The sequence below is a fragment of the Fomitiporia mediterranea genome, assembly GCF_000271605.1.
Source record: "Fomitiporia mediterranea MF3/22 unplaced genomic scaffold FOMMEscaffold_6, whole genome shotgun sequence".
Classification (NCBI taxonomy): Eukaryota; Fungi; Basidiomycota; class Agaricomycetes; order Hymenochaetales; family Hymenochaetaceae; genus Fomitiporia; species Fomitiporia mediterranea.
Genome location: NW_006760391.1, coordinates 808,648 through 834,387, shown reverse-complemented (window position 1 = coordinate 834,387; position 25,740 = coordinate 808,648). Strand labels below are relative to the sequence as shown.

The 25,740-nt window shown below is 47.4% G+C and overlaps 11 protein-coding genes across 11 annotated transcripts; 7 read left to right on the top strand and 4 right to left on the bottom strand.

The window, feature by feature from the left end:
- Positions 1-53: 53 nt before the first annotated feature.
- Positions 54-1,987, top strand: FOMMEDRAFT_155980 (uncharacterized protein; the record flags this gene model as incomplete). Its single annotated transcript, XM_007266302.1, has 9 exons — positions 54-89; positions 143-541; positions 592-703; positions 801-901; positions 957-1,085; positions 1,143-1,234; positions 1,274-1,311; positions 1,371-1,468; positions 1,910-1,987. The coding sequence occupies 9 exons, from the start codon at positions 54-56 to the stop codon at positions 1,985-1,987; spliced, it is 1,083 nt and encodes a 360-aa protein (XP_007266364.1).
- A 1,775-nt stretch (positions 1,988-3,762) lies between these two features.
- On the top strand, positions 3,763-6,691 carry FOMMEDRAFT_167844 (DUF647-domain-containing protein; the record flags this gene model as incomplete). Its single annotated transcript, XM_007266301.1, has 9 exons — positions 3,763-3,849; positions 3,910-4,006; positions 4,071-4,080; positions 4,130-4,206; positions 4,269-4,352; positions 4,439-4,737; positions 4,821-5,818; positions 5,886-6,308; positions 6,382-6,691. 7 exons carry the CDS (start codon positions 3,763-3,765, stop codon positions 5,532-5,534), a joined length of 1,368 nt encoding a protein of 455 aa, XP_007266363.1. The 3' UTR covers positions 5,535-5,818; positions 5,886-6,308; positions 6,382-6,691.
- A 146-nt stretch (positions 6,692-6,837) lies between these two features.
- FOMMEDRAFT_84798 (Yip1-domain-containing protein) lies at positions 6,838-7,675 on the bottom strand (the record flags this gene model as incomplete). Its single annotated transcript, XM_007266300.1, has 4 exons — positions 6,838-7,042; positions 7,115-7,296; positions 7,363-7,508; positions 7,564-7,675. 4 exons carry the CDS (start codon positions 7,673-7,675, stop codon positions 6,838-6,840), a joined length of 645 nt encoding a protein of 214 aa, XP_007266362.1.
- Positions 7,676-8,140: 465 nt separating this feature from the next.
- FOMMEDRAFT_42245 (uncharacterized protein) lies at positions 8,141-9,009 on the top strand (the record flags this gene model as incomplete). The annotated part of the gene is made up of 3 exons (XM_007266299.1): positions 8,141-8,202; positions 8,251-8,735; positions 8,792-9,009. Coding segments are annotated over 3 exons (765 nt in total), but the record flags the coding sequence as incomplete, so codon positions are not given.
- A 278-nt stretch (positions 9,010-9,287) lies between these two features.
- On the top strand, positions 9,288-10,425 carry FOMMEDRAFT_167841 (uncharacterized protein; the record flags this gene model as incomplete). Its single annotated transcript, XM_007266298.1, has 3 exons — positions 9,288-9,848; positions 9,903-9,959; positions 10,022-10,425. Coding segments are annotated over 3 exons (1,022 nt in total), but the record flags the coding sequence as incomplete, so codon positions are not given.
- A 2,701-nt stretch (positions 10,426-13,126) lies between these two features.
- On the bottom strand, positions 13,127-13,664 carry FOMMEDRAFT_155973 (uncharacterized protein; the record flags this gene model as incomplete). Its single annotated transcript, XM_007266297.1, has 2 exons — positions 13,127-13,547; positions 13,588-13,664. 2 exons carry the CDS (start codon positions 13,662-13,664, stop codon positions 13,127-13,129), a joined length of 498 nt encoding a protein of 165 aa, XP_007266359.1.
- A 1,964-nt stretch (positions 13,665-15,628) lies between these two features.
- FOMMEDRAFT_107581 (uncharacterized protein) lies at positions 15,629-17,540 on the bottom strand. The gene is made up of 4 exons (XM_007266296.1): positions 17,158-17,540; positions 16,980-17,053; positions 16,791-16,915; positions 15,629-16,694 (listed from the first exon to the last, which is right to left on the bottom strand). Exons 1-4 carry the CDS (start codon positions 17,410-17,412, stop codon positions 15,979-15,981), a joined length of 1,170 nt encoding a protein of 389 aa, XP_007266358.1. The 5' UTR covers positions 17,413-17,540; the 3' UTR covers positions 15,629-15,978.
- Positions 17,541-17,788: 248 nt separating this feature from the next.
- Positions 17,789-18,879, top strand: FOMMEDRAFT_155971 (uncharacterized protein; the record flags this gene model as incomplete). The annotated part of the gene is made up of 4 exons (XM_007266295.1): positions 17,789-17,904; positions 17,971-18,243; positions 18,307-18,386; positions 18,458-18,879. The coding sequence occupies 4 exons, from the start codon at positions 17,789-17,791 to the stop codon at positions 18,877-18,879; spliced, it is 891 nt and encodes a 296-aa protein (XP_007266357.1).
- A 1,520-nt stretch (positions 18,880-20,399) lies between these two features.
- FOMMEDRAFT_155969 (uncharacterized protein) lies at positions 20,400-21,297 on the top strand (the record flags this gene model as incomplete). Its single annotated transcript, XM_007266294.1, has 4 exons — positions 20,400-20,516; positions 20,597-20,752; positions 20,819-20,894; positions 20,990-21,297. 4 exons carry the CDS (start codon positions 20,400-20,402, stop codon positions 21,295-21,297), a joined length of 657 nt encoding a protein of 218 aa, XP_007266356.1.
- Positions 21,298-21,885: 588 nt separating this feature from the next.
- Positions 21,886-24,799, bottom strand: FOMMEDRAFT_122641 (glycolipid transfer protein). Its single transcript, XM_007266293.1, has 7 exons — positions 24,742-24,799; positions 24,603-24,687; positions 24,487-24,545; positions 24,132-24,386; positions 23,854-24,064; positions 23,487-23,795; positions 21,886-23,387 (listed from the first exon to the last, which is right to left on the bottom strand). The coding sequence occupies exons 1-5, from the start codon at positions 24,778-24,780 to the stop codon at positions 23,876-23,878; spliced, it is 627 nt and encodes a 208-aa protein (XP_007266355.1). The 5' UTR covers positions 24,781-24,799; the 3' UTR covers positions 21,886-23,387; positions 23,487-23,795; positions 23,854-23,875.
- A 144-nt stretch (positions 24,800-24,943) lies between these two features.
- Positions 24,944-25,666, top strand: FOMMEDRAFT_133912 (GAF domain-like protein; the record flags this gene model as incomplete). The annotated part of the gene is made up of 3 exons (XM_007266292.1): positions 24,944-25,054; positions 25,113-25,209; positions 25,269-25,666. The coding sequence occupies 3 exons, from the start codon at positions 24,944-24,946 to the stop codon at positions 25,664-25,666; spliced, it is 606 nt and encodes a 201-aa protein (XP_007266354.1).
- Between the last annotated feature and the right edge of the window lie 74 nt (positions 25,667-25,740).

The following is a 25,740-nucleotide window of genomic DNA, read 5'->3' as shown; positions in this document are numbered from 1 at the left end:
TCATCATAGACTCAGACTTTCCCTCTTGCGCGAGTTCCCAGAGAATTTCTCCCATGGCTCACTATCTCATGATCGCCCTCTGTAGGGACGTGCCAGCGCGAGATGCTTCGAAATGGACGATCCTCCGAGTGCATAAATTCAGGAAGGGCAATCGTCATGCCGTAAACTGCAAGTCCCGGCCGCAAACGATCTAGATTCGCGTAATTCACCCGCGCAACGTGGTATTCATTTCCGTCGCAGAGCCAATTTAATTCATGATCCTTACCTTGCATCGGAGCGTCACCTACTCTCCACACCGAAAGTCCATCATTCGCACAACTCGAAAAGAATTATCTCTTCATCGCAGTTCGGCAAGAATGTTGAAAGGCGGATCTTCCGAGTACCAAATTGTATGCGTGGAGTTCCCCTTCCTGAGCCTTATTATTTCTGGCTCCTCCCCGGCTCTTCTAGCTCCCGCGAAACTTCGCCTAATGGTGGGATCATGACTTATTCAGCCTACGTCTGTGCATTCGTCACCTGTTTTTCTTGTCCCTCGATCTGCGTAAGAAGCGCCCGGAATGGCAGGACGCGTGGGTGACTGACGGATCGAAGTTTGCTTTCTTACTCTGTGTGCTTCGCCGATTCTCTCCGCTCGCTATAGAGGAGTGGACACCTCCGATCCTGCTTAACGTGGTAGTGGAGATCACTGAACTACGGTCCGATGGTACGTGTGAGCTGAACGTTCGCATCGTACTAACGAACTCCGCATATGTATGTATTACCATCCAATCTGTATGTCACTCGATTTCTATCGTCCCTAGAATTGAAAGAACTTATGAATGCCTTAGCGCTGTATTCAAGAATACTAAACGCCAAGATTTCGAGGGCACGGCATCTATGTATCGCTCGCGGGGACCCTGGAGTTAGTTCCATTTACTTACCCCTGAAGCTGCCAAAATATTCGCCTCATCATCAAGCACCGAGATCGTCCCAGGGTGCATATAGACGCACACACTGGGGCAAACCTTCGTTTCGGCTCTTCTCATTCTCATTCTCGAGAAACGATCTGCGCAACAACATATTCATCATGCACGATTAGTCCGAATGTGAATCAGGAGTGAGAGTACCGTCCAAGCCGGGACTTCTCGGTCTGTAATAAGTAGACGCTAGAGGTAAGCGCTCTTCCTTCTGGGCTGGTTGAGAGCAAAAATGGGGAAGAAGAAGGGAAAGTGCATACTACATGGAAAGATTCCGAGTCCGATTTTACTCTGAATTGATGTACGCTGTATGGAAGGTACCCCACGAGCGAGCTTCAAACTTCGGGCTTCAGATGTATGACAATGGGTGAGAGTTTTCCAATCCAATGAACGGATGAACGGTACGACTAAAAGTGTCTCCGAAGGAAGATAATGACATTGGATGGATGGCTCGCGGAGCGATATTCTTCCGCCCGAATAAGTTCAATGACGAAGAGGTGCCGAATGCGAAGGTATCACCATTCGTCAGACTTTATTTAACTTTTTCATGACATACGTATGGTGTTCTTCTGAAGGAAACTGTGATTGGATGATGAAGATGAACATAATTTCTTTCTTTCGAGATGTGAGCGTCAGTCAAACCTTGGCGGACATTGAACTAACTGGATAATTTTAAGGGATGTGGCTTCGCATCGAGAATACCAGTATGAGACTGATACCGAGGCTTCCTCGTAGTATTAATACGCCAATTGGATACCTTCAATTTTGTGTGGACGTGATGAAAGTGGGATAACGATATGTGTTCTTTGCTCATTGGCAAACGTTGGGAGTAAAACAACTGTGGTAATCTGTCTTGGCGTCTTACCACAGTTCTTCAGGTTCGGAAGAGACCTTGCTTTATGTAAAGTAGATTCATAACATTCGTATTATCAGCTTACCACGTCTTTGTCAAGAGGACTTTTGTTGCTCTTCCCAATGAGCAAAAACTCATACCAGTACCACTGTGCCAATCGTTATTCGAGCTCCGATAACGCGACGAAGAGATGATGCGCGTTCCTCTCACGAGTTCTACTACAATACAGACAAACTGGATTATGTCATGCCCAATACAAAACTGTTCCAACAAGTGATCTCTGCCTAAACTCACTTGTTCAATACATATGTGGTGAATCTGGCTCTGAATGTTATACCAGGGCATACAGGTGGCGTAGGCAGTAAACAGGTCGAAGTGCATACCTGTGAATATTCTAAGGCTAAGAGATGTAGTTCAAGGGATGCACACGCGCTGTTATTTGGATAACCAATTAGATTAATTTCTCGCTCATTAAAAGTAACATGAGTATGCATGCACAAACAATAGTATCTAGTCATGTCTGCTTGGGCTCTAAATCGACTAATGTATATCATTTTATCCCCGATAATGGTTGAGCATGCCCTCTAACTGCTGTTTCTTCACGAGTACAGCAGTGAATGTCTCTTTGGCTGCTGTTGAGTTTTCTGTGGTATTTATAGACATGCTCTACATAAGTTTTTAGTGCAGTATAAAGTAAGTCAGTGACTGCTACTCTGTAATCACTGGATGTTCCAGTTGGTATGCTTTCATGCAAAATGTAGTTACAGGCAGGAGCAACAATACATTCCGACCATCTGGCTATTGTAAGACGCATTAAATATGCAATATTTACTCGGATGAAGCATGCTTGTTAGGCCCACCTGTTATTGGCTCATAGGTATTCTTGCCATCTTTTGTTACTCTATCAGTCCCAAAAAAGACTCTTAACACTGTAAATGACATGTTATTATTGCCCTGTATGTGCCAATAGGGGTCGTGATCCTTACATCCTATTGCATCCACATCTTTGTCTTTCAAATACTCAGAGCTTCTTGTCTGGCCACAGTCTCATTAGCAAGTTGCAATGGTCCAGGGGCAGGACTCCCGTCACTTTGTGTGTCGTCTTCATCACTAATGTCCGGCAGATGTCTTATTTCTACCAAGTTCTGTCCTTCTATTTCATCCTTCCAGCTGACTTTTGAGTCCCTTCGCTTGGGCTTTTGGCTTTTCATGCTGGACGTTCGGCCTGGCTCTGTCACTGTATTAATAGAATTGGTTTTGCTGACTTTTGATCCTGTTCACTCTCAACTCGCAATGAGGACTCTACTGGAGAAAATACAACTGTATTTGTATGATATTTATACGACTAAGAACTTTGCACACGATTACTTTGCCTTTCGATTTGATATGCATGTACTAGCAATATATCGCAGTATGGTATGGAGCAAATTAAAGCAAAATTGCACTGGTGAACTTCATGTGCGTGCAAAGTCGACCAATGTGAAAATGGAATCAGCACTGGCGTCCTGTGTGTTGCACATTACTACATGCAATATACTTACATGTGGCGAGGTTACAGTTCAGCACGATATATATGTTCGATGACGTACGTTTCTTCGCATCTGTCATAGTACCCTACGCGCGCATTTGGCTTGGACATGGATTACTGAAAGCAAGGAGGACCAATGCCTCACACCTTAAGATATGTGTCACTGATTGAGCGAGAAGTGGGATAACCCCTTTTTCTTTCGAACATGTCATTCTGTGATGCTTCATTGTAATCTGCCACTGTTGTGTTTGACCACTAAGATGACTGATCCGCGCCATCACGCCGATCACTGTTAAAACTCCGCATTGAAGGCAAATGCCGTCATTCCGAGTCTGGTTTGATTGTTTGCCTTCTACCTCTCGACGTACTCATTGCTCTCACAGCCGGTAAAAAAGAGTAGTAGATTCAGTACATGCTTGAATACTATGTCTGTGCGAGTGACATTATCCGAGGCCGAAGGCAGTGTAGGCCTTGGTCCTGAGTACCGTATTAAAAGCGGCACAAAGCAAGAAGTAAGTTCGTTGAGCCCGCATCTCCCTCGCTTCTGTCCTTACAATTTGCATTACCTTAAGCCCAAGGAATCGAGCGCTAGAGCTGCACGAAAGATTGGTTCACACACGTTGTCAGAAATATTCTTACCATCGGGGTTTCCGGACAGTGTTACTCCTGGTATGGATACCAGTTTTGTTATTATCCAGATATTTGGGTCTGTGAGCTGATTTTCTCAGTACAGATTATATCGGGTAAGCAATATACTGCAATATTGTTTCTAATCTCACAGGGAATTATTAGATATCAAATATTTGATTCGCTGCAAGCATTCAGCAGCTCAATCGCCGGACTTCTATCTTCAAGGGCTGTTCTTGAGGGCATGTATCTCATGATTCTTTAACATTTTCTCATTCTAATCGGCCGCCTGAAATCCTATTAGGCTTTGGCGTCGGAAATGAAAACGCATCATCAACTCACGCCGTTCTACTTACGGTTCTTCAGGATGCAACGGGCCGATTAGCGAGTGAGTGCACCTCCTTAGTTTCCCTTCAGACCTTGGGAGAAAATGAATGAGGAAATGTGTCTGCTGACGAGAGGAATTATTCAAAGCCATCCTTTTCGCATGGAAATTCGGTCCGGCACTTGCCCCCGAGGCGAAAATGTACCGACTCGCCGCGGATATATTCAATGACAGTGCATTCGTACTTGACTGCCTTTCCCCGGCCCTACCGACACAACTCCGTATAGCAGCGCTCTGCCTAGCAGGTGCTTTACGAGCTATATGCGGTGTATGTGGCGGAGGTGCGAAGGCCGCCTTGAGCGTGCACTTCGCCCGAACAGGGAACGTGGGCGAGTTAAACGCGAAGGACGCGAGTCAGGAGACAGTCATCGGGCTATTCGGCATGCTTGTACGTCCTGTCCGCAACTCCTCATATACGGAGTTATTTTCAGCTCATAAAGCTAAATAAAATGTCTTCGTAACATGTAAAAGTGCGGGTCCTTCGTTATGGCGCACATCACTTCGCGACGTACAACTTGGATTGCGCTCATATTTCTTCTCACCGCACATCTCGTGACGAACTACCTTGCCGTACGCGCCGTCACACTTACAACCCTCAGCCGACAACGAACAAATATCGCTTACGGGGTTTATTGTGAGCAGAGCAACAATGTCCTGACACCATCAGAAGTAGCGCGGCGTGAACGGATATTTGAAGTACCCGGTGCTATACGTGATTCTTTGCAGGGTTTTCTCCTAGGGACGTGCACTATCTGTACGTCGCCCGAGGAGTTATTGCGCCGTTCACGGCAGGGATCGATGGCTTCTTGGAAAAATGCTCTTGTAGCATTTGAACATGAAGCTTACGTTCTCCTCGGCATACGAGCAGATTTCCCGTGCAAGATTCTGATATGCTTTAAGCACGGAGCAAAGCCCGAGGACTACCTAAAAGCTTGGGTGAATGCCGTTGAACTTTGTCGGATAGCTGGGTCCAGACTCCAGGTCGGACAGGAGAGCAATAATGTGACTCCAGGAAGTTTCAGCGCCCTTCAGAAGTCGTTGGAATGCACAAACACAAAATTCCTTGACTTTTTAGACAAGGCAAATAAAGCCGGGTGGGATTTGAAAACAGACGCCATATGCACAATGCCTGTACGTACAATGGACTTTGTGATCGATGACGGCGAGATGAAGAAGGATAAATAAATGCACCAAATTTTATGCACCTGCGATACGGAAAACCCCTTCCAATCTGGCGTGAAAGTTCGCATTTAAGCAAGTATGCAAAATAGGTACGAGAAGATACGGTACACTTCTGCCTTCACATATTATGGCGTAAAGGGTAAAGAATTCCTCGTGGAATTGCAAAATCGGTAAGAGCTTGCGAAACACTTTGGGAAGCACAGAACAATGCGCAGTAGAGCCGTGAGGCAACGGAAGAAGAGCCTCGGCGTGATGCACGGACCAAGTCTTATCAAGCAAGGAACCTTCTTATGAAAGAGCCTGTTAATACTCTCGATAGTATTCTGAGTTCGCGAAACGGATATTATTTCTCACCGATAATCAATCGTCCTCATGAATAACAATTTTGGCGGCTTCAGCCACTTCTCGTGGCTGGTCGTCTACCGCCGATGCTCCGGGTTCGGAGGTGGGCTGTACCATCTCAGCTGGGAGTGGACCTGGTTCGTCTTCTTCACTACCTTCCTCCCCCTCTTCACCTGGTTTCCTGAAGACCATCACTTCGCCGTTAACAAGTCTTCGTTTCTTCAGTGGTGCATCTCCCGCTGAAATTCCTGTACCAGTAGTCCCCTCTGCACCGGCTTTACCTCCAGGGGCCGTTGAACTCGGGACACCACTCTTCGCTTTTTCCTTCGCCTTTTCTTTCTTCTTCTGCCTCTTTGCACGATTCTTTGCTGTCTTAGCCTCAGCCTCTTCCTCCCATTGACGTTTCTTCATTTCAAACTCAAGTTCAGCGGTTTCCTAAAGAAAAAGTATCACCAATTCAGCTTTCTCGTCATGTTCCTTACGCCGAACTTGGCTAGCCAGAGCTCACCTTCTGCGTCTTCTCCTCCATCAACTTCAGTCTCTCATATTCCCTCCTCCGGGCAGCCTTGTATACATGAAATTCACCACTCCCTGCACCTGCACTACTCCCTTGCACGTTCTTCATCATCTCGCGCGGAGGGCGGATCGTCTTCTCCTTCGGTGGTGTGGGGATATGTGCAGGTTTGGCAGGATCTTTGAGCAACTTCGCGAGTTGCATGCGCTGTAATTCTAGTGCTGTTGGCGCATGTCTGTTTGCTGGTGTTGTAGTATTGTCTGAATTTGGGCCTGGTGAAGGCGAGGCTGAACCTGAAGCAGCGGCCATGGCGGTTCGAAGTTAACCAGTAACTGATTACGTAAACAATATTGGGCTTCAAGGATTCATGTCTTATGAATGTATTTTTGTTTACATAAATTTTATTTTCCGATCGAGGAGATTATAAGAGTATTATATAGATATGAGTAGCTACAGTGCCTTTTCTGGACCGCTTTCAACACCGTTTCCGATACTGAATACGCTGAAGAGAGCAAAACATCCATACAGGAGTCCAACGGGGTATGCAACGAGTAGTCGTTGTTGGGACATGCGGAGTACGGCGACGAATATGCCTGATGCGGCGTATGTACACCATGCAATTGAAAGGGATGCTAAGACGAGGCCTTTTAGGCCACTAAATATTATTAATGGAATTTGTATGAGTTTTGATAAAATGAACAAGGAGAGTAATGAAACTGCAACATACTCGAGGGTTGTAACAACGCTAAGCGCTCCGACACCGACCATGGGTAATAGGCAGTAGCCCAGCACGGATGTTACTCTATACGCGTCGATGCCCGTTTCTGACATAAGGTTGAGGAGCGTGTAAATCGATGCAGAGCCGAGGAGTGCGACTCCGTAGATGTAACCAAACTGAGGTTTCCCAGACTAGCATAAGCAAAACTAGTTAGCATAACGAGTGAAGGATTGGAGCCAGGGAGGTGATGTCCTTACGAAGAGTAGACATGTAGCAAAGCAGAAACAGAATATCAAAGGCCCATATAGATCGGCGTCGTCCATGATGTGTTCATCCACGCGTCCAAAGGGATTAAGTACAGTCAATGACTTGGCACGGATATGTGAGAAGTTGATCCCGAGCTCTAATAGTATTTTATTAGATTTAAAGGGGCTATTATGAAGAAATGCATGAACTACCTTCTAGCAAAGGCTGCTCGCCGTCAAGTCCTCCTGTCCCAAACGCAGTCCACCAAGGTCCGACCTGCTGGATGTTCCCTCCAAATCCAGAAGATGCTCCACTTCCACCCATGTTCCCCATATTTCCCTCTAAACTAGGGCGAGAGCCTGGATAATAGGCATTGTCTGATGGACCGGGAGAAGGTGCATAGAATTGTAAAGGCTGCCCTTGAGGAGGTGGCTGAGGTTGGCTGTAGTATTGTGACTGTGCAGCCTGAGTATACGGATTTTGCGCGTCTTGCCACATTTATTTTTCTGACAATTTACAGGGCCGACTGGCTGGTGAACGTCGAGAGATTGAGAACTGCGTGTCCGCACAGGCAACGTGGAGAAAGAAAGTTACGTCACGTGCGAGATAATCGACGAAAAAGGAAGTCCGTATGTAGCATCACATTTTACGACAACTTGCTCTGAGCCATCATGGTGAGTGAATTCTTATCCCAATTATCAAATATGCGCTAAGTTTCTTGTATTGTGTTCTAGCCTCAGGTAGATTTAATTCATATTTGACAAAGAAGCAGTACTGAATATTGCCTAGAACGAGTACATTGAGGAACACATCAAACGCCATGGGCGACGATTAGACTATTACGAGAAAAAGTATGTCCCTGTTTCTTCGCAAGCGATTACCTTCTCAGACCATTTTAGACGGAAGCGGGAAGCACGGGCGGCGCACAAGTCATCTGCAGTCGCTCAGAAAGCATTCGGTCTCAAGGCAAAATTGCTCCACGCTAAACGCCATGCTGAGAAAGTGCAGCTCAAGAAGACCCTCAAAGCGCACGATGAGAGAAATGTGAAGCAGAAGGACGCAGCTTCTACTCCAGAGGGGGCACTTCCGACCTTCTTGCTTGACCGTGAAGGCCAGAAGGATGCGAAGGCAATGTCATCTGCAATCAAGCAGAGACGAAAGGAGAAGGCTGCGAAGTATGCCGTACCGTTACCCAAGGTACGAGGAGTTGCGGAGGAGGAAGTTTTCAAGGTCATGCGAACTGGAAAGAACAAAAGCAAGTCCTGGAAGCGTATGGTTACGAAGGCGACTTTCGTCGGAGAGGGTTTCACGCGCAAACCGGTCAAGATGGAGCGGTTTGTCCGGCCGATGGCCCTGCGATATAAAAAGGCGAACGTTACGCATCGTACGTACTCTCATTCCGGCTACTTTTCATAGTCTGTCTAACTTTACGTTACGTAGCCGACTTGAAGGCAACGTTCCAGTTGCAAATATTGGGTGTCAAGAAGAATCCTCAATCTCCGATGTACACGCAGCTAGGTGTGCTGACGAAGGGTACTGTAATTGAAGTGAATGTCTCAGAACTCGGTATGGTGACAACTGGAGGGAAGGTCGTGTTTGGAAAGTATGCCCAAATTACGAACAACCCGGAAAACGACGGCTGTATCAATGCCGTACTATGTGAGTTATTTCTTCCCGTCTCGGAACAGCCAAAATATTGACTTTACTGTTTTTTTACGAGTGGTTTGATGCTACTCTCTTAGATGTATTTCTACTGCATGCTTTTTCTGTTGCATCACCTCATGCACAAAATAAATATGATTTTTTTCCTGCTAATTTAGTCATCCTCGGTCTGCTTAGTAATACAATCGCCGATCACAACTTAACAAGTGTACAAGTACTACAACATTTGAAAGTGACTGCAATTCAACTATCCTCTTGACCACGACCATCTTTGCCATGACGGACACTCAGCCTGCTGTCCCATTCTTCAAGAAGGGCAAGTCACGGCCCGCAAACCACAGAAGACGTGACACATCTCCGTCTGCTGCAAACGTGATGCAATCATCAGCTGCTTCAGAAGTAAATACTGCCACAAAGTCAGAGGTGGTTCTTCCTTCTCGAAAAGCGGGTCCAAATCTGCTTTCGGCAGGGACCAAACGATTAAAATCACAAAGAGATGATGGCGACTTCTCAGATGAAGAAGCTCGTAACGGGCCAGACGTGAAATGGACTGCATCAGGCTCCCACCAGGCCGCCGCCCAGGAGATCCTGGCGGGTGATGAGGCCGAAGCTTTGGCGGAGCGGCGGAACAAGAAGACGAAGCTGAACGGAGATGAGGAGGAAAACGGACTAGATGATGGGTTGTATCATGGACAAAATGCATACAAGTCACATTTGAAGAAGAACCAGGAAGTGCCAAAGGCCATGCGTGTGGGTCCTCAACGGAATACGTCGAGCACCATACGCCAAGTTACCATAGTTGACTACCAACCCGACGTGTGTAAGGACTACAAAGGTATGTGGTGTTGTTTTCTTCTCTGCCGAGGCTTCGCGTCTAACTCCAATGTAGAAACTGGTTACTGTGGATTTGGCGACACCTGCAAGTTCCTTCATGACCGTGGAACGTGTACGTTATTTCCCTTCGCCTCCGCTCCAAATTACTTACTAACATGTTGACTTGGTATTTAGATCTTGCTGGGTGGCAGCTTGACAAGCTTGCGGAGAATGCAAAACGTAATGTCGGCGACTCAGACTCGGATAGCGATACAGACTCGGACGATGATATCCCATTCGCATGTTTAATCTGCCGCAAACCGTACACTGACCCCGTCGTAACACGATGCGGACATTATTTCTGCTCTGCATGTGCTATCAAACGGTTCGCGAAGACTCCGAAATGTATTGCTTGTGGGACGGCGACCGGCGGGATCTTCAATAGGGCGGATAAGGTCATTGCGAAGTTGCAGAAGACGAAGGAGGCTAATGAAGGAGAGGACGGAGCGGACAATGAAGATAGGGACGGAGGGAAGAATGAAGTTCAACTTGAAGGACTGGGAGAAGGGAGTGACGATGACGATAACGGCGAGGAGTGAAGTAGGAGATGCAGACATACAGTTTGGACGCGGGTATTCCTTTGTACTCTAATTTATTCTTTTCATTCACCGTTTCTCAATACAATGTCGCAGATGTGAATATATTCTCGGGGTTTTTGCTTGGCCAACTTAGCACACAGTCAGGTCCTGTTCATGCTAAGCATGAACAATACATTCAATACAGGAAATCATAAAGGATTCTTGGATTATTGTGGATCCACTGGGAATTGTTGTCCTGTTCTGTTCACTGCGAAGAGAGATGACGGGTACCTCAGCGGGGATCTAGGTTATGTTGGTCCTTGCTCGGAGTTCATCAAGAGTCTTATCAACTGGACCATCTCTACGCAATCATTTTTATTATTATTTTTATCTGCAAAATTGGATGCACAGATTTCTCTCTCCGTGATGGTAGCATCTTGTGCATCAAATGGACAGACCCGCTTGTATATGCGGATGAACCTTCGGCAAATAAAGCGAGAACGTACCTTCACAAGCTCCAGGATCATAATCTCTTATTAACACAGTGAGCTCTAAACGCAAAACCCTCTCAACCGTTTCCTTCATTCATTTGAAAGGCAGATCTATTACAATTACCACAATTTGCTAAAGAAGAGCTCCGGCGACCGTCATTCTCCGTCGTTAAACGGTTCAACCTGGGGCTTCTAATGAGACTTCGCGGTCAAACGACAAGCGGCCTTCTGGCAAGGATGAATACTAGCCTCGTATAGGAAGAAATAGCTCACGCATCGTTGCGCAGTGTATTGTAACTTACCTGCACGTCCAGTCTGAACTCAAACTCTGATGAGGTGCATCTCAAACCATGAAATACTAGGGCCGCATCATTCATTGCATCATTCATCTGCGAAAATACCTCGACGGCGCCTCTAAGCTCTGCACACCCTTGTGCATTTGGAGAAGGTCGATGTATGGAGAAGCAGCGGCGTTTAGTTCGTTGCATGAGGTAATTGATTAGGAGAAGAAGGATGTAAACTTGTATGTTACATCGCTTTTCTAAGAAGACTCCGAACACCAAGGATAACGCATCAAAGCTTGAGGGATTTGAAACCAGGAGGGAACCAGAAGCCTGATATTGATTTGAGCGTTGTCTATGGTGTTGGATCCGTCTCAGAAGCGTTCAACAAGACAATCCGAAAGGCAACTGAGCGGTGGAGTTGGAAACTTTGTCTTATTTCCGATAACAGTTCCTTGCAACATGATGATGGATCGCTAACAAACTGGAGTTGTCGTCTGATTAACGCGCGCTCAACCAGGAGTCGATTAGCTTCAGAATGCATTCCTAGGCGCCGTGATAATCATTCGTCGTCAAACAAGCTTTGGATATTGATCTTTAAACTATATTGTGCGGATCTATCTATCTGAGATGTGGACTCATTCATCGAGCGTTAAGTTATCGGCAATTCCCCTTTTCAAATATATGACTTACTGGGATACCGACGATACCCGTCCGCGCTTTGGGGAGAACAACCCGAAAGAGTTTGCAAATTCGATATTTCGATATTTCAAAATGCTCGATGACGAAATCAGGGTAAAAGAGGAGAAATATTTCGCGCTCAAGATGCGCTCAGTACAGGTGGTGTCGTGGTGACCGTGTTGGTAGCCTTTTCGTCCGCGGATTACCCGCAAAAGCCACCAAGACAGGTTATTGATGAACTGAAAGCGTTCTAGTTGCAATGACCCTAGAACTCGTGAGTTGTCGCGTTTCGGACTCGCTCGTCGAGAAGGAATGCAGCGAGGCGTAGATTGATCCAATCACATCATCCTTATTTAGAGAAGTGAAGGCATACATGCATATATGTATGAATGAAAGGCGGTCTCTTCCATTCAACCGTAGTGTCTTTATGGAGCTGTGTGTAGAACACAAGTAAATGGTCCCGAGAAAGTCCACAACGTACTATAATTGCGACCCCTGGTGGATTGACTTCCTGTGAAATGTATGTTGTTGTTGTTCTGATTATTGCTGTGCGAAAGGGAAATGAGGACATCCGTAATTCTCGCCTTGTTACATTATCCCCTTACTCAATGTACCGTGTGTTGTTCCGCTAGAATATTGAAATGAATCCAAGTCTCAAGAGAAATCTCTCATGAAGACCTAACCAACATTAAGGAGCATATTTAAAAACCCCTAAATATTAAACGCTTGTATAGTCTCGGCGGGCATAACGTCTTACAAGCACCATGTGAATATACTTCCAGACCCATGGAGATGTATGCTTGGAAAGTACAAGTATTTTCCCAAAGTTGATGGTCAATATTTCAAGCAATCAGGAGTTCCACCTCGAGATCAGCGTCCGAGAATACTCGCGGCTATTCTTCTTGTCTTCTTGTCTTTAGTGTCGTTCTTGGGCCTGAATTTGTCCGTCTTGATCGAGACGGCGTTCGATGTAGTGGGAGTTAGCCACCTTCAAGGCTTCACGCGCCTAATCGAAGCGTTCTAGTGTAGGTATAGCGAAAGGAGTGCAAGCCAATGCACATAGTCATTCCGCGAGACATCGCCGCTGAATTGCTTCCGACCCGACGTCGAATTCAGTGTGGGACTGGATAAAAGCTCCTCGTCTCACGTTCGTTTTGTTTGCTGCTAATTCTCAGATTCCCGAAGACCCTCCGATTCATCCGAGTGGTGGCCTCTTCTCTAGTCGCACTCTGTTTTCTCCGATTCACGCGTGTGAAGCATGTGCATGCTCTATTTCAATGCGGCGGCGCGGGCGGTGTAATCCCGTTTGCTAGGAGAGGAGTGTGGATGGAGCAGGTAGCACATAAGGCGGCGCTTGTGTTCTTCTATTAGAACAGAGAGAACAGAGAAACGAGGGTCGTGTATTCCAGCGAGGCAAGCTGTCCGATTCGGGTTTGTCTCGCATCGTAAGGACAAAGGCTGCGCGGAAGATGCTGCTTTCGCATTGACTTTCTCTCTATCCACCGGACCGTCGATGAAAGGTGGAAAAGCTTCGTAGGAATCGGGGGTTCTCCGTATTCTGCAATGGAACTTCCAGACTCTTTTTACATGCCCCTCCGTAAGCTCATTTTTGCAAACGAAGTCCTCGCTTGTAGTCAATGCGCCAAGCTGATGCCACCCATGCATCCAAGGGCCAAGGAAGTTACCGATACTGGGTGATTCTTTTTAATTCTGGAGCCGTTTCACATCACCACACTTCGTCTTGGAACTCGAACTCGAAGATACAATGGTGTGGGTATCCAATGACAACTTTTTGAATACGGGTCATCTGCAATGAAAAGAAAATTGCTGTGAGCATTTATTATTCAATCCGGTTGCATTACGTCTATTGATAAATTTAAATGCTTTAACATGCCATGGAAGTACGATGGGGTCTCCCGAACGTCTTCTTCCGATCCGCGTACACCTGAGTCTGATGGGGATTTGTTGGTTAGAGTAAGGGAAATAAAAAATGCCGCATAATTCCATCGCACAATATAACTTTTTATGATCTCTTAACCGAGCGGGCGAGACAGTAGAACGCAAATCATAACAGATACCTTCGAACTCGGCAGGTTGAGATATTAAGCCTAGAAGAAGTAGATTGCTGAGAGGAGCAAAAAGTATGAAGGAAAAGCGTGCCGCTCGTCTCCGTTGATCGTCCTGGCAAAATCAGCTGCCCGCCTACTTCCTGGACCCGATCTCGAGCCCGCCGAAGGTCGAAGAAAAAGAGTGAATTGCAATGAACTAGCTCTTACTACTCAATTCATAAAATCCACGGATTTTACTTTCCTGAAACACGCATAATCCAGGAAAAAGGACAAATCCAACATCCAGACAAATTCGATGTGTAACGGGTCGGATAGATATCTCCAATCGCCTCGGCTCTAGCTTCAACACGCTCGGGTGTTTCCTGCCCCGGAATTAACATATGCTCTTTAAGCTTTTTGCCCGGATGTCCCGCTTATAAATTTGTTTTGGTTTTTTATTTGTCCGGCAGCCGCGTATTTAGCCTATGTTCTTACTACGACGAGATTAGACAAATTAGCCACTTTTAAGCGGGATTTTCGCCCCTCTAGGAACGTATCCGCGTACCTGGCGGCTCGACCCTTGCTCAGTCTAGTCTAGCCACAGCCCTTACTAATAAGAGTCACTGATTAGAGGTGATTAATGACTATAGACTGTGACGCGACCCTCTCCAACCCTACTCTTTCGATAGTCGGTATCAGGAGACAACAAAGATCCGTTGACAGCAGGCAGAAGGGGCTAAACCGCTACGAGGAATAACAAGAACATTATGGACGCATGTAGACATCGATCAGAATGCGACACAATGAAATTGAATGAATAGATCCTATTCATTAACGGAGTGGTTTGAAGTACATCAAAGCCCCCAAAGTTCCAAGTATGCTCTAGACCATTGAGAGCCTCAAGGGAAAACAAACAATGAAGGCCGATTTCCCCGAACACGAGCACATAGTCTGCATGCGGAATAAAAGCCAAATTCTTAAAGGTTTTAATTATTTTTTTTCTAATTCATACAATTTTTATTTTATTTTATTGCATTAGATTGCCTGTGAGATTGGATTTTGTCTTTTTCAGGGATCACCTTCCTGATTTATTCGGCATATACGGCAACGGGTCCAATTTTTTCTTTCTCACTAAGTTCATTCATTTCTTCCAACTAACTTTCTCTTTTTCACATATATTATTCTTCACCCTCGTCCACGCGAATAACGTTGTTATGTAGACGTGTCTCTTTCGCTTGCAGTTGAGTAGCACGTACATGTGTAACTAATTTCTCTCATTTCCTCTCCTCGGATTTTCTGGGGAGGGACTTACCTCTCCGCTTCGTGTGAAGTAAATAGTAAAGAAGTGAGTTAAGCTTTTCCAACAATGAACGAGTGAGTATGGGGAGTAAGGCAGAGAGAAGCCGATGGAGGCCGGGACAATTTGAACAGCATGTAAAGAAGAAGACTTTCAAGGGCATTAACCGCATCGTTACTCGTGAGCGAGCGAAAGTCCCTCTCAATCCGATTTGATTTCCCTGCACACACACGCAGGTAAACTACAAAAAGCAAAATAGTTTGGGGAAATAGGAGGTTGAATATCGGTACAGGGCCGCGTCTCGTTAATGTTCTCTCTTCGCTTTCATGTATCTCGCACCCTGATATTATCAACCGATCTGGAACCGCGTCAGGCATAGAAAGCATGTGCAACGAGGCGGAAGAACTGCTACAATTTTTCTTTTCTTTTCGTTCTGGTCTGATTGAGCGATATATGCGTATGGTGGTATACATTTGCGTTTCGGTGGCATGTCTTCAAGAAATCAAGAAGGAAGAGAAGAGAAAAAGGAAATAGAGAAGAGGGCGGAAGGGTATGCATACACTAGTACAGTACTGAGCCAAAAAAAGCAAGCGCGCGCAGCGAAGCGAGTTGAGTCCGTGGGTGCAAAGATCAAACAAAAGGGGTTCGTAGAGGAAAAACGAATATAAGTCAAAAATAACACTGGAGACGAAGAGGGGCTCCAGGGACTGAACAACCATGGAAAGCCGTCCTTTTTTTGGGCCCTAATTCTAAGAATCCATGAGTGACGGCAGTACCTAAAGCAGACGGAACGAGCGAAGTATCTCATCGTCCGCGGGCTCTCGGCGAAGTGTTGCATGACCCGCGCGCAGATGCTCCAGGGGTACTAGCGAACGAGGGCCAGAAGAACCAGACGGAGGACCCAAAGGTGCGGGTAGGGCATGTAGAGAGCTTAGGCTTGCAGCGTTGTCAGCCGCTGGTGATGGAAGAGAAGACGGATGGGACGACGCTACGGAAGGAGATGGAGAAGGCGTAGGGAATTGCACCGGACTCCGATACATCTCTCCGGAACCGGGTCCTTGGCTGGGCACGAGCAATGGTGGAAGTGTTGGCGGATATCCGCCTGGGATGCGTGAAGGAGACATTGGAAGTGGAGAGTGCACACGAGCGCATGGCCCTGATGACGGCGACGTAATTGCTGAGATTGGACTGGGTGGAAAGGGTGAAAAGCGCGAGTACGCAGAAAGTGGCGTGCAGACTGAGGACTGTGATTGGTCGCGATCGGATTGGGAGCTTTGAGACGCGGTCGACGATGAGTTTCTCCGCGGAGCATGAGCCAATGCGACGTCAGTCGAAAAAGGTTCGCGCGGTCCGCGTTCGGCTTTCTTGCTGGTGCCGACAGTGCTTGAGCGTGCGCGCTGGTAGCACTCATGCGGTACGTGCAAATTCGCAAGAACAGGAATGTCGTCCACAGTGCGAAGTTCTTCGAGCGAATCTTCCGTATAGTACGCATCTAGATGCACATGGGGAAAAGAGAAAAAATAAACTTCGGTTAACTCGCGAACACGACGAATGAATTCACGGAGACCGACAAATGGAAATCACATACTCATGTGCCATTTTTTGAGAGATGTACCGGTGTTAACCCAGGCTGAGTAAGTCTGCTTTATAAGAGGCTGGCGTCGCGCAGATTGAATATGATACGACGTCGACGGATAAGCATCGCGATGGTGTCTGTAATTTGCGGACGTTGTTAGATTTGGAGTCGGGAATAATAGCGGAGAAGTGAGAGAGCCACCTCAGCATTCGGCTCCTTTCAGCAGCTTGCGCTTCATTTGTATCCCAGTCCTTTTCTACATAGAGCAAGAAGTCCTGGCGACGGGGGGCGGCGATCAAACACGGAAGCAGGACGGGCAACAGATAATGATTAAATTAGCATTGACACGAGAGTATCGGCGTTGGGATCTACGACTCACGTCACGGACGCGCGAAGGATGCCAGTGTCGGCCCTCGGTGAAGCGCTCCATGCCTGCGCCGGTGGCATCGGAGGCGGGGGAACGCTCTTCCCATATGTACACACAGCCGGGTCGAAGCGCAGCACGGTCCGCGGCATCTAGACGGCGGGAGACCATTGGGAGTATCCCACAGGTAACAGCATGAAAGAGTACATTGGCGTCGCGCGTCGAGCGGACGCGCATGCCGGTTGCTGTCGGCCGCTGACTGGGCCGCATATGAGTGCTCTTCGCGGGAGACGTTGTGGAGAACGTAGTGGGCAACAGGAGAGTAAGATGATGACGACAGCAGTATAAAGCGAGAGAGGCTTTTCGGCCAAGAGGCTCTGAGACAAAAGAGGCCAAATTACGGAGAGCGGCAGGAGAGACGGGACGGCGGACGTAGGTCTTTATAGCGATCATAGAATAAGCGAGAAGAGAGATTAGGGCCGAGGAGTGCGATCATAAGGCAACAAGCGAGATGGGTTAGCGTTGTATTCTCAGGCAGACAGTGGCAGGGATCGGGATCAGGTCTGCATCAGCACTGGCACTGACATTGGATCCTGGAGTGATTGGTAGCTAATCGTGGGCGTGGCAGCCGGGAGCACGCGACTATATGCGTCAACCCGTCCGCCCGAGCACGACTGGATCGAGAGTTGTTCGGGTCATGTCGCCAGAGAAAGTGCGAGTGAGAGGGAGCTGCGCAGTCCACGGCTTGAATCAAGGTTTGAGGTGAGAACAGGCAGTTCAAAGGCCGCCTGAGGCTATCCTAAAGCTTCTAAGCTTACCGCCCCCCAGGCTCTCTCGCCCTTGTCTTCGTCTTCTCTTCTCAGTCTTCTGTTGGAAGTTGGTTCCCAGTCTGTGTAGACATGCGCTGCAGCAGATGCAGATGGCGAGGAACCAGCGAGATTTCAAGATGTCGAATCCGCGAAGTGACCCCAGAGCACATCGCGATCCGAACAGCCGCCAGCGTTGCACGTTGCGACTTGCATTTGCACCTTTCTACCCTGTCATCACAGTGTCCGTTAGCACCGCAGCGCGACCAGCCGGTACCAGCCCCACCACCTCTGCGTTGCCACTGGTGGCACAAAGGGCAGGGCTATCAGAGTATCATTTTTTGTTTCTTTTTTGTAGTGCGCAGACCCGATATTGGTTAATGGCCAAGAAAGGCAGACGCATCTTTGATTCCGTCGCCCGCGGCTTGAGCGAGGCTGGTCCGCCGTGCCCGACATGTTCTGCCAGACCCCATCGGTGCTGAATTTCAAATGCTGATTGTTGCCATCAGCATGCACCGCTCTGAGCACTCAAAAGTCTCCTTGTAACTGCCCTTTCAACACTCTTCTTTGCGAGTCGATCATTCTTCGTCCACCGTCATTCTTTCCCGCGCGTGTCGCCCCTTCTGCACGAGAACTTATCCACGAGCTAAACTATATGGCCTCGCGGATACCCATACGGCACCGCCGAGCAAGACACTCTTGCCGGCTTGAAGCTTGTTGTTTCGCCGGCTTGTCGAGCGCTATAGCAGTTATCGTGGGTCTCCAAGTGTCACTGATGCATCAGCTAGCATCTCATCACGAGGCCGCCCTCCACGTCGAGACAGCTGGAATAGACAGAGTACAATGTCGTTCAACAAACCCGATCGTTGTGTCAGCTCCATGGCATTGCATCACTTTCTTTTCTGCAAATGAACTGTCACAGCTGGATTGACCGGTTGTGGACAGCTCCGTCTTGAGAACACAAAGTGCTTATGGCACAGCGAGCAGCCGCCTCGCATGCCGAGCGTCTTCGTGCCAAGGTCCCCGCTCATCTCACAGTTCTATGAATGAGTCATGCTGGCAAGGCTGGTCACTCTAATCAGTTCTTCCGCTTTCGCATCTTTACTCATCTATTTTCCTGCGCCAACGGACCATATGCTCGTGAGTATCTCAGAACGCGCTAGTGAAAGAATAAAGACCACCTAATACGTGCAACCCACCTCGAGTTCCACAAGCCAAGAATGTCTTTCCCTGGGGACGCTTCGGGATTCTTGCATTTCGGACTCAGTCGCGTTCTGGACTTTCAACAGTACCCCAGTTCGCCTTTGTGGAAAGCAACAGAAGCAGTAAAAAGCTGTCAGCCTACATCTCAATACAGAAGCTGCCTGCCCCGGACTCAGTCGCCTATGCTTAGCAACTTGCACAATGGTGAATATCTGCTATCCACATGCTAGATTTCTGGAATGCAATTCTCATTCGCTCTTCGTGCTGCGGCGACGCTCTGGACGAGAACTCCGTTACGGCCATGGGATAGCCTGACCCATTTCAGTCCAACTCTCGTCAGGATCGCATCCCGCTCTTCGTCGACCGGACCTGTTTTACGTTTTCTCCGCTCTTCTGCCTTGGAAGGCCGGCTGACTGTCTAAGTACTGTCTTGAATCTAATCTTGGATCCAACCTTCTCGTCTATATCCAAATACTTACGCCTTCTACCAGTGGCGTCGCCTGTCCAGGTTTCTTTTTAATTAGGCGTTACTCCGAGGCCGGTGGTATGCATGTCACAGTACATGATAAACAACAAAACCGCTGATTTGTTCTGCGAAATCACCGCATCGAGCCGGTCTACTTGCTGATGATGACACGTCTCCCTTGTTTGTTATGGAGTCATGACTACGATATACAACTCTATAACTCATAAATCGCTTTACTTACCGGAAGCGAATGCGCCTGCTGCCGACGCCCTTGTCCGAGGCATTACTATTGACCACTGTCCAACAGTCAGTCAAACCATTGGCCGACTTATCACCAGCTCTTCACCAGCTCTTTGAATTTATCGCCCTTATATCCAAAACCACTCCCTTACGCCTTGACGGCTGACATTTACATTTGCTTTTTCAAGACCTGTCCTCGGTGGTCCTGTAGCCGAAACAGCATCAGATGCATCCACTGGTTGGCTTTTTTCACTTTGGATTCAAGGAAAAGCCTAAAAACAAGAAGGCCGCTTTCTCCGCATCATCTTGATCTTACCCAAGACGAAGGTTGTCATACTCTTACCATCGTAAGATTGTCAAGGGTTAGTTTATTGTCGAAGACAACTTGCTGCGAATAGAAGCACTTTTCACCGACAAATTATTTCCAGAACAATCACTTACCATTCAACCTGTAATGCAATGTCGCAACGCCCTAACGACTAGTGAGTGCCCGCCAAACCAATTATGTCTTGCGTTTATGCCCGCGTCACCTCTAATGCGTAATGTCTGCAAGACGACCGATTACCGCTTCCGAATCAGTTGGCTCATTCCACACCTTCATGGGACGCAATTGTTCAAACAAAACAAAAGCACTCGCCCCAAAACTACCCGTATTTCAGGTATCACAAGATCAAGCCTCGTTTTTCCTTTCTGTATTCTCCGTCAAGGCCCAAGCGACTGATAGACGGAACCAAATTAGGTTATCACAACGACGATCAGAGTTCATACATGTCTGACCCTTTGGTCTCCACAACAAGGGCGGATCAAGATCGTCTCGGTTATGCTTTTCGGCAAGCAAGGGGCACTGCTCCGGTTGATCAACGGCCAAACTCTAAAATGGACCGGCGGCGTTGAGGTGGGCACAGCTCTGTCAGCTATTTGCACCCATTTATCTGCTTATCAAAGAATCAATCAACTTTAGACCAGACCACATTTTCGCGGCTTCAATTGGTACGCCCTATCGTCTTCGCTCCCAAACTTCGCAATATGCATCCTAGGTGAGTAGCTACGAACCTTCGTCTCTTCTACATCGACCCTGGACAGCATTTGGAACAATATATTTGCCACAGAAGGTAGGAATAATAATGACCAGTCTTGTGGGACCAACCACCACGCAGCACTGACTTTCTGCATGCGATTTCAATTGCTCGAGTTAAGCACGCAGTGAAAACACGTTTTCGCGGCGAACTCTTTGCAATGTTGCTTAGTTGCTGGTTTGTCACTTCCGTGGACTTGTTCCACACGCCCACGTTTGTCAAAGTAGGGGCTAAAAGGGAGTATTATGCGGCGTCTTCAGTGACGGTCGTTATTGCAAACATGGAGTACCGAGAGTTGCCCGCCCGAGGATCTGGGAGACAGCCTCCTATTTTCCTTACGAAAGCAACTGGGGTACAAATGTAGCCTCGGACAGGAAAGCGAATTAGTTACATACGAATATAAAAGGAAATAGTGTTACTACTTCTCAGGCGGTCTGTACTTGGCTAATGCTGTGAAAATGGGAAGATCGCAAAGTGAAAAGTCAAAGTATATCGACACGTTCGTTCCATGAGCGCTCCGTGCCTGCCATTCAGTGGCCTCTAGAACTGTCCTCAAGTAATGCATCTAAAGTACCGAGGTTAATGCTTCTTTTCGAAAACTTCCGGCTTCAATATCCTCCGTGAAGTTCTTACTTATCTTGCAGGATCATCACTCCCTGGCCTTAGTCGTGTTTGCGGGGCTACTGGAAGGGAAAAGGTCATGACGTTTGCTTCTGTAGTTCAGTACAATCGTCTACACACACGCAAATAGCTTATTACTGTGGGATTGTGAACACGCATACCTCTCCGTTGAACACTAAGCGGATGCCTTCCTTCGTTCAGAGCTCCTCTCCTTCCTCCTGTTTCCGCTATAGTCGTGGGAGCGCAGGCCGCCTTTTGCATGGCGCAGCATGGGACTTTAGTCATGGGATGGGAAACTCGAAAGTTCCACGGGCGGGTGGAAAAATCGGTCAATGTCGCGTCGGAGCTCGGCGGTGGCAGGAGGGAATGCTCCTGGAGCAATTTGAGCTCCAGGCGAAATGAATACGGTAAGATTCTTGCAAACCTCCTGGATCCAGCGGGCCAATGATACGGGTATATGCTCTTCCGCGCCTTTTGCTCTTATTGGTGAGTACCCTCGTCTTCTGTTGAATATCAGTAGTAACCTTCGATTTTTGACCGAACTCAATCACGCTTAAGCGCAGTTGTGTGGCAAACCGTGATTGCAATATACAGATGATAAATGGAAGACTCTCGGATGAGTTAGAGATGAAATTAATGAATTCGCCGCGGATTCATTGCCATACTACTCTGGTTAATAGTTGGTTCATGTTCGGCTTCGCCGTATCCGTCAGCGTTACGGGCACAGCCTTCCGATCTCCGGCTCGGACGGTTGTACCATCGCAGTACGTCTGGTGTTCGTACTTCTGGATATCTACTGTACATCGCCAGAATGGAGTTTTTAGACCCAAATAGCACTAGCTACTCACCGAATAATTCCGTAAGATATGATAAGGTAGACTTACCTCACTCTCCGCATTTTCATTGTTTCCCCTGTGCAGCCGATCCGGGCATTCCGGCTTGCAGTTACTTCTATGACTTATTGTTATAACTAGCTCCTGGTCCTGTCATCTCCAGCATGCCCTTATTCACTCGCAGAGGATCATGAATGTAATGCTAGAGCCCAGCAGCGTGGATCCGGGATCATTTGGTTAATCCTCAGGCGGCGGGCGGCGGGCGATTGAACGCCGTGGCTGATGTACTGGAATAGATTAGCTGGAAGGCTAAATGGTAACTCTTTTCTCTTGGAGCTTATGCGGCAGATCTTCGAAAACTTTATCCTCCGAAGCTGGGCCAGAGTGAGGGGACAGGGGGAAGGGGTTGGATGCGCCGCGGTCCATTAGCTGCTCTCCACCTGGCAGACGCGCGCGCCTGCGCCCTGAATCTCGTTTTATTCTTGTACACGAAATGTGATTCAACAACGTTTTGTTCATGATCTACTTCTCTTCCCCCTATGGGTGTTATCAGGACACGAAACGCGCCCGCGGATCCGAGCACGAATGCCGTGGCAAAAGCGCCATGCGCGTTTCCTCGTTTTTTCCCTTGACAAAGAAAGAAACGCATCATTACAAATTCCTCCACGGGCGAGAGAATCGACTTGTCTGGGAGAGGATGGCTCTGGGAGGATAGGGTGGATCTTGCGTCGTAAAGCGGGATAGTCGGGTAATCTAGGACGAGGGAAACGCATGGAAGGACTAGAACTTTGCTCAAACTTGTGTGCGGGAGAAGCAGAAGGCGGGAGAGGGTCGGTACTTTCTGTGACCAAAAGCTTGATCACAAGATTATTTTTTCTCTTTTCAAGTTCAGATGCGCCTTCCATGCAAACCTATTAATAAAAGCAGTCACTAAACTTTAGGTGGGGCTTTCTTTTCTCTTTCGTATATGAGCTTCCAGCAGGGCGGCGCGATAGCGTCTCTGAAAATAATGACAGAAGTGGAAATAAGTAACGTTATTGCGCAGTATAATTTTGAAGCTTGATATGCAATGTGCAGGGTGTGGAGAGAAAAAAATCACTTGTCGGGAATAGCACGCCATCGCGGCGCAACGTGTGCAATTTCGTCCATGGACTCTACTAATAGAGCGCCCGAGGTTAGATAGGAAAATCTGCTTTCCGCAAGAGAAGATTCCGATGTTTTGTGCAAGGAGTGAAATATACTAAGGGCCGTTGAGGACCTACTTGCCTAGGATGTTCATGGAAGCGGCTCAAGAAGCTGTCTGTCCCTCTCACGGTAATATCAGAGGAAGAGAAGATGGCGCCAATGACATCCCGAAGGTCTTCTAAGTGTCCACGGAGGATTTTGCGTCGGCGCCTCCTTAACCGCTCTCGATGGTAGCTTGTGTTAAATTTGTAATCCGGCTTTCACATGTGGTAAGTACATACCAAACCTACTAGTATACAGTATCTAGAGACCCTTTTTGTAGTTGTTTGTTTCAAGGAATTGGTCGATTCTGGTTACGATTCGTTCAAGAGCATCCACCCATTGGTTCAGCCTTTCGTTAAGATCTTCCTGTGTCGCAGCTGGCCCACCGTCCTGGTCCTTTTTCAGGTCCTCGTATAAAAGTTCCCTCGTCGGGCAGACTCGCATGGCCGCCTACGATAATAACTGATTAGCTTCGACTAATCTCCGACGAAGTGACGAAATCAAGGAGAGTGCGCACGCTAAATATACCCTTCACAATGAAGCCATGGAATGGTTTGAGTGTATCGCCATATGAGGATTGAAAAGCCTCCGAGAGCTTCAAGGTTGCGTCTGCTTGACAGGCCTTGAGTGCGCCACTTGTGAACATAAGCCCTCGGGTAAGCCAGAGTAGACCTTGCGTGGCCGTGGTACTTCCCTCAGCTATCTCGTTTCTGACAAGCTCTTCTAGCGTGGCAGATTTCTCCGGTTTAGCTTCGTAACGGGTTTTGACTTTCTGAGAATATTGATAATATTAACACTATTGTGAATATAGGTGGATTCCAAGATATCGAAGGGATCACACGTCGAGCGCCATAGCACGCAGGTGTACTCACAGTGATATTGCCGTTTAGGTCATCTAAGACAGGTTTGAATGTGATCGATTTAAGAAGCTCTAGAGTATTTTTATGTGAGGATATATGCCCTACATTTGAAAGGAGTGCCCACGTACCAATGATCCTGACAACACCCGTAGCAGCCTCCAAGAATTCTTTCGTGTCGACACCAATATCGGTCTCAGTGACATCTGCGAAAGACTGGGATATATTCAGTTGAAGGAAAATGAGCGATTATTTGACCTTCAAGCGTACTCTCTCATCCTCTCGGCTAAAGTAGATGAACGGAGCCATGATGAAGGCAGATGGTCGTAGTCGCTGAACAGCACTAGTATTGCATGCGCGCTAGTGACGATCTAATCGATTTTTGCCTAATTTAGAAACTATTCCCAAAGATTCCCACCACTTTTCTAGGCCTGGACTTTACTGAGGTCTGACCTGGTTCCTTACCAACATCATGCCACATGCTGACGCTGCACTTGTACCTTCCAACGTCACGAACAAAGCACAGTTCTGGGAGCATGTATATGGTCTGCTGGAAGGCCTATTGGAAGCCCAGAAGAATTGGGTAAATTGGTCATTGCGGACCTTTGGTTTATACCCAGCATACAACTTGTTGTGTTTAGGTGTCGAACTGTGCGAATGCATCTTCGTTGATCTATAACTCACTGCTAGCATTTCCATCGCATTTTGGGCCTGGAGAAAGAGCAGTAAACTGGTGTGGTAAGGAATATCTGAGATATTGAAATACATGTGTTCAATCATTTTTATTCCGTGATCAGGGTTTTATATCGACTCATCTCTCTTTCCAAGACCCTCGTTGTCCAGCAGAAAGACGGAAGGCCTGACACCGAAGGAGAATAGACTTCTGTTAGGGCCTTTCTGTGGAAAGCCTGCATGCCAGTTCATCAACACGATACCTGGGAAGAGTCGCGGCGTTTGTGCTGACGCATACATACAGAGAAAAACACTTGTTGTTCCTGACGTTGATGCCTACCCTGGACACATCGCCTGTGATGGAGAGACCAAGAGCGAAATTGTATGCCCACTACTACTACTGGATGGACGTTGTATCGGAGTATTCGATTTAGATTGTCTTGCATTGAATGGCTTTGACGAGAATGATAAAGTGGGTCTGGAGAGAATTACAAAGCTTGTAGTAGACTCTTGTGAATGGTGAAATGCTTTACATTAATGATAGATGTCAAGAAACTTGCTGTACAAACTATCTTTTGCATATTGTGGGGATAAAGC

Excerpts from the sequence above, each read along its gene's own strand:
- FOMMEDRAFT_107581 (XM_007266296.1), bottom strand. The coding sequence starts at position 17,412 with ATGCGGCCCAGTCAGCGGCCGACAGCAACCGGCATGCGCGTCCGCTCG. Across the intron at positions 16,916-16,979 it reads GAAAGGAGCCGAATGCTGAG|ACACCATCGCGATGCTTATC; the intron begins GTGGCTCTCTCA and ends CGCAAATTACAG. Across the intron at positions 16,695-16,790 it reads TCTCAAAAAATGGCACATGA|ATGCGTACTATACGGAAGAT; the intron begins GTATGTGATTTC and ends ATGTGCATCTAG.
- FOMMEDRAFT_122641 (XM_007266293.1), bottom strand. The coding sequence starts at position 24,780 with ATGGCTCCGTTCATCTACTTTAGCCGAGAGGATGAGAGA. Across the intron at positions 24,688-24,741 it reads TTAGCCGAGAGGATGAGAGA|TCTTTCGCAGATGTCACTGA; the intron begins GTACGCTTGAAG and ends AATATATCCCAG. Across the intron at positions 24,065-24,131 it reads TTGTGAAGGGTATATTTAGC|GCGGCCATGCGAGTCTGCCC; the intron begins GTGCGCACTCTC and ends TTATTATCGTAG.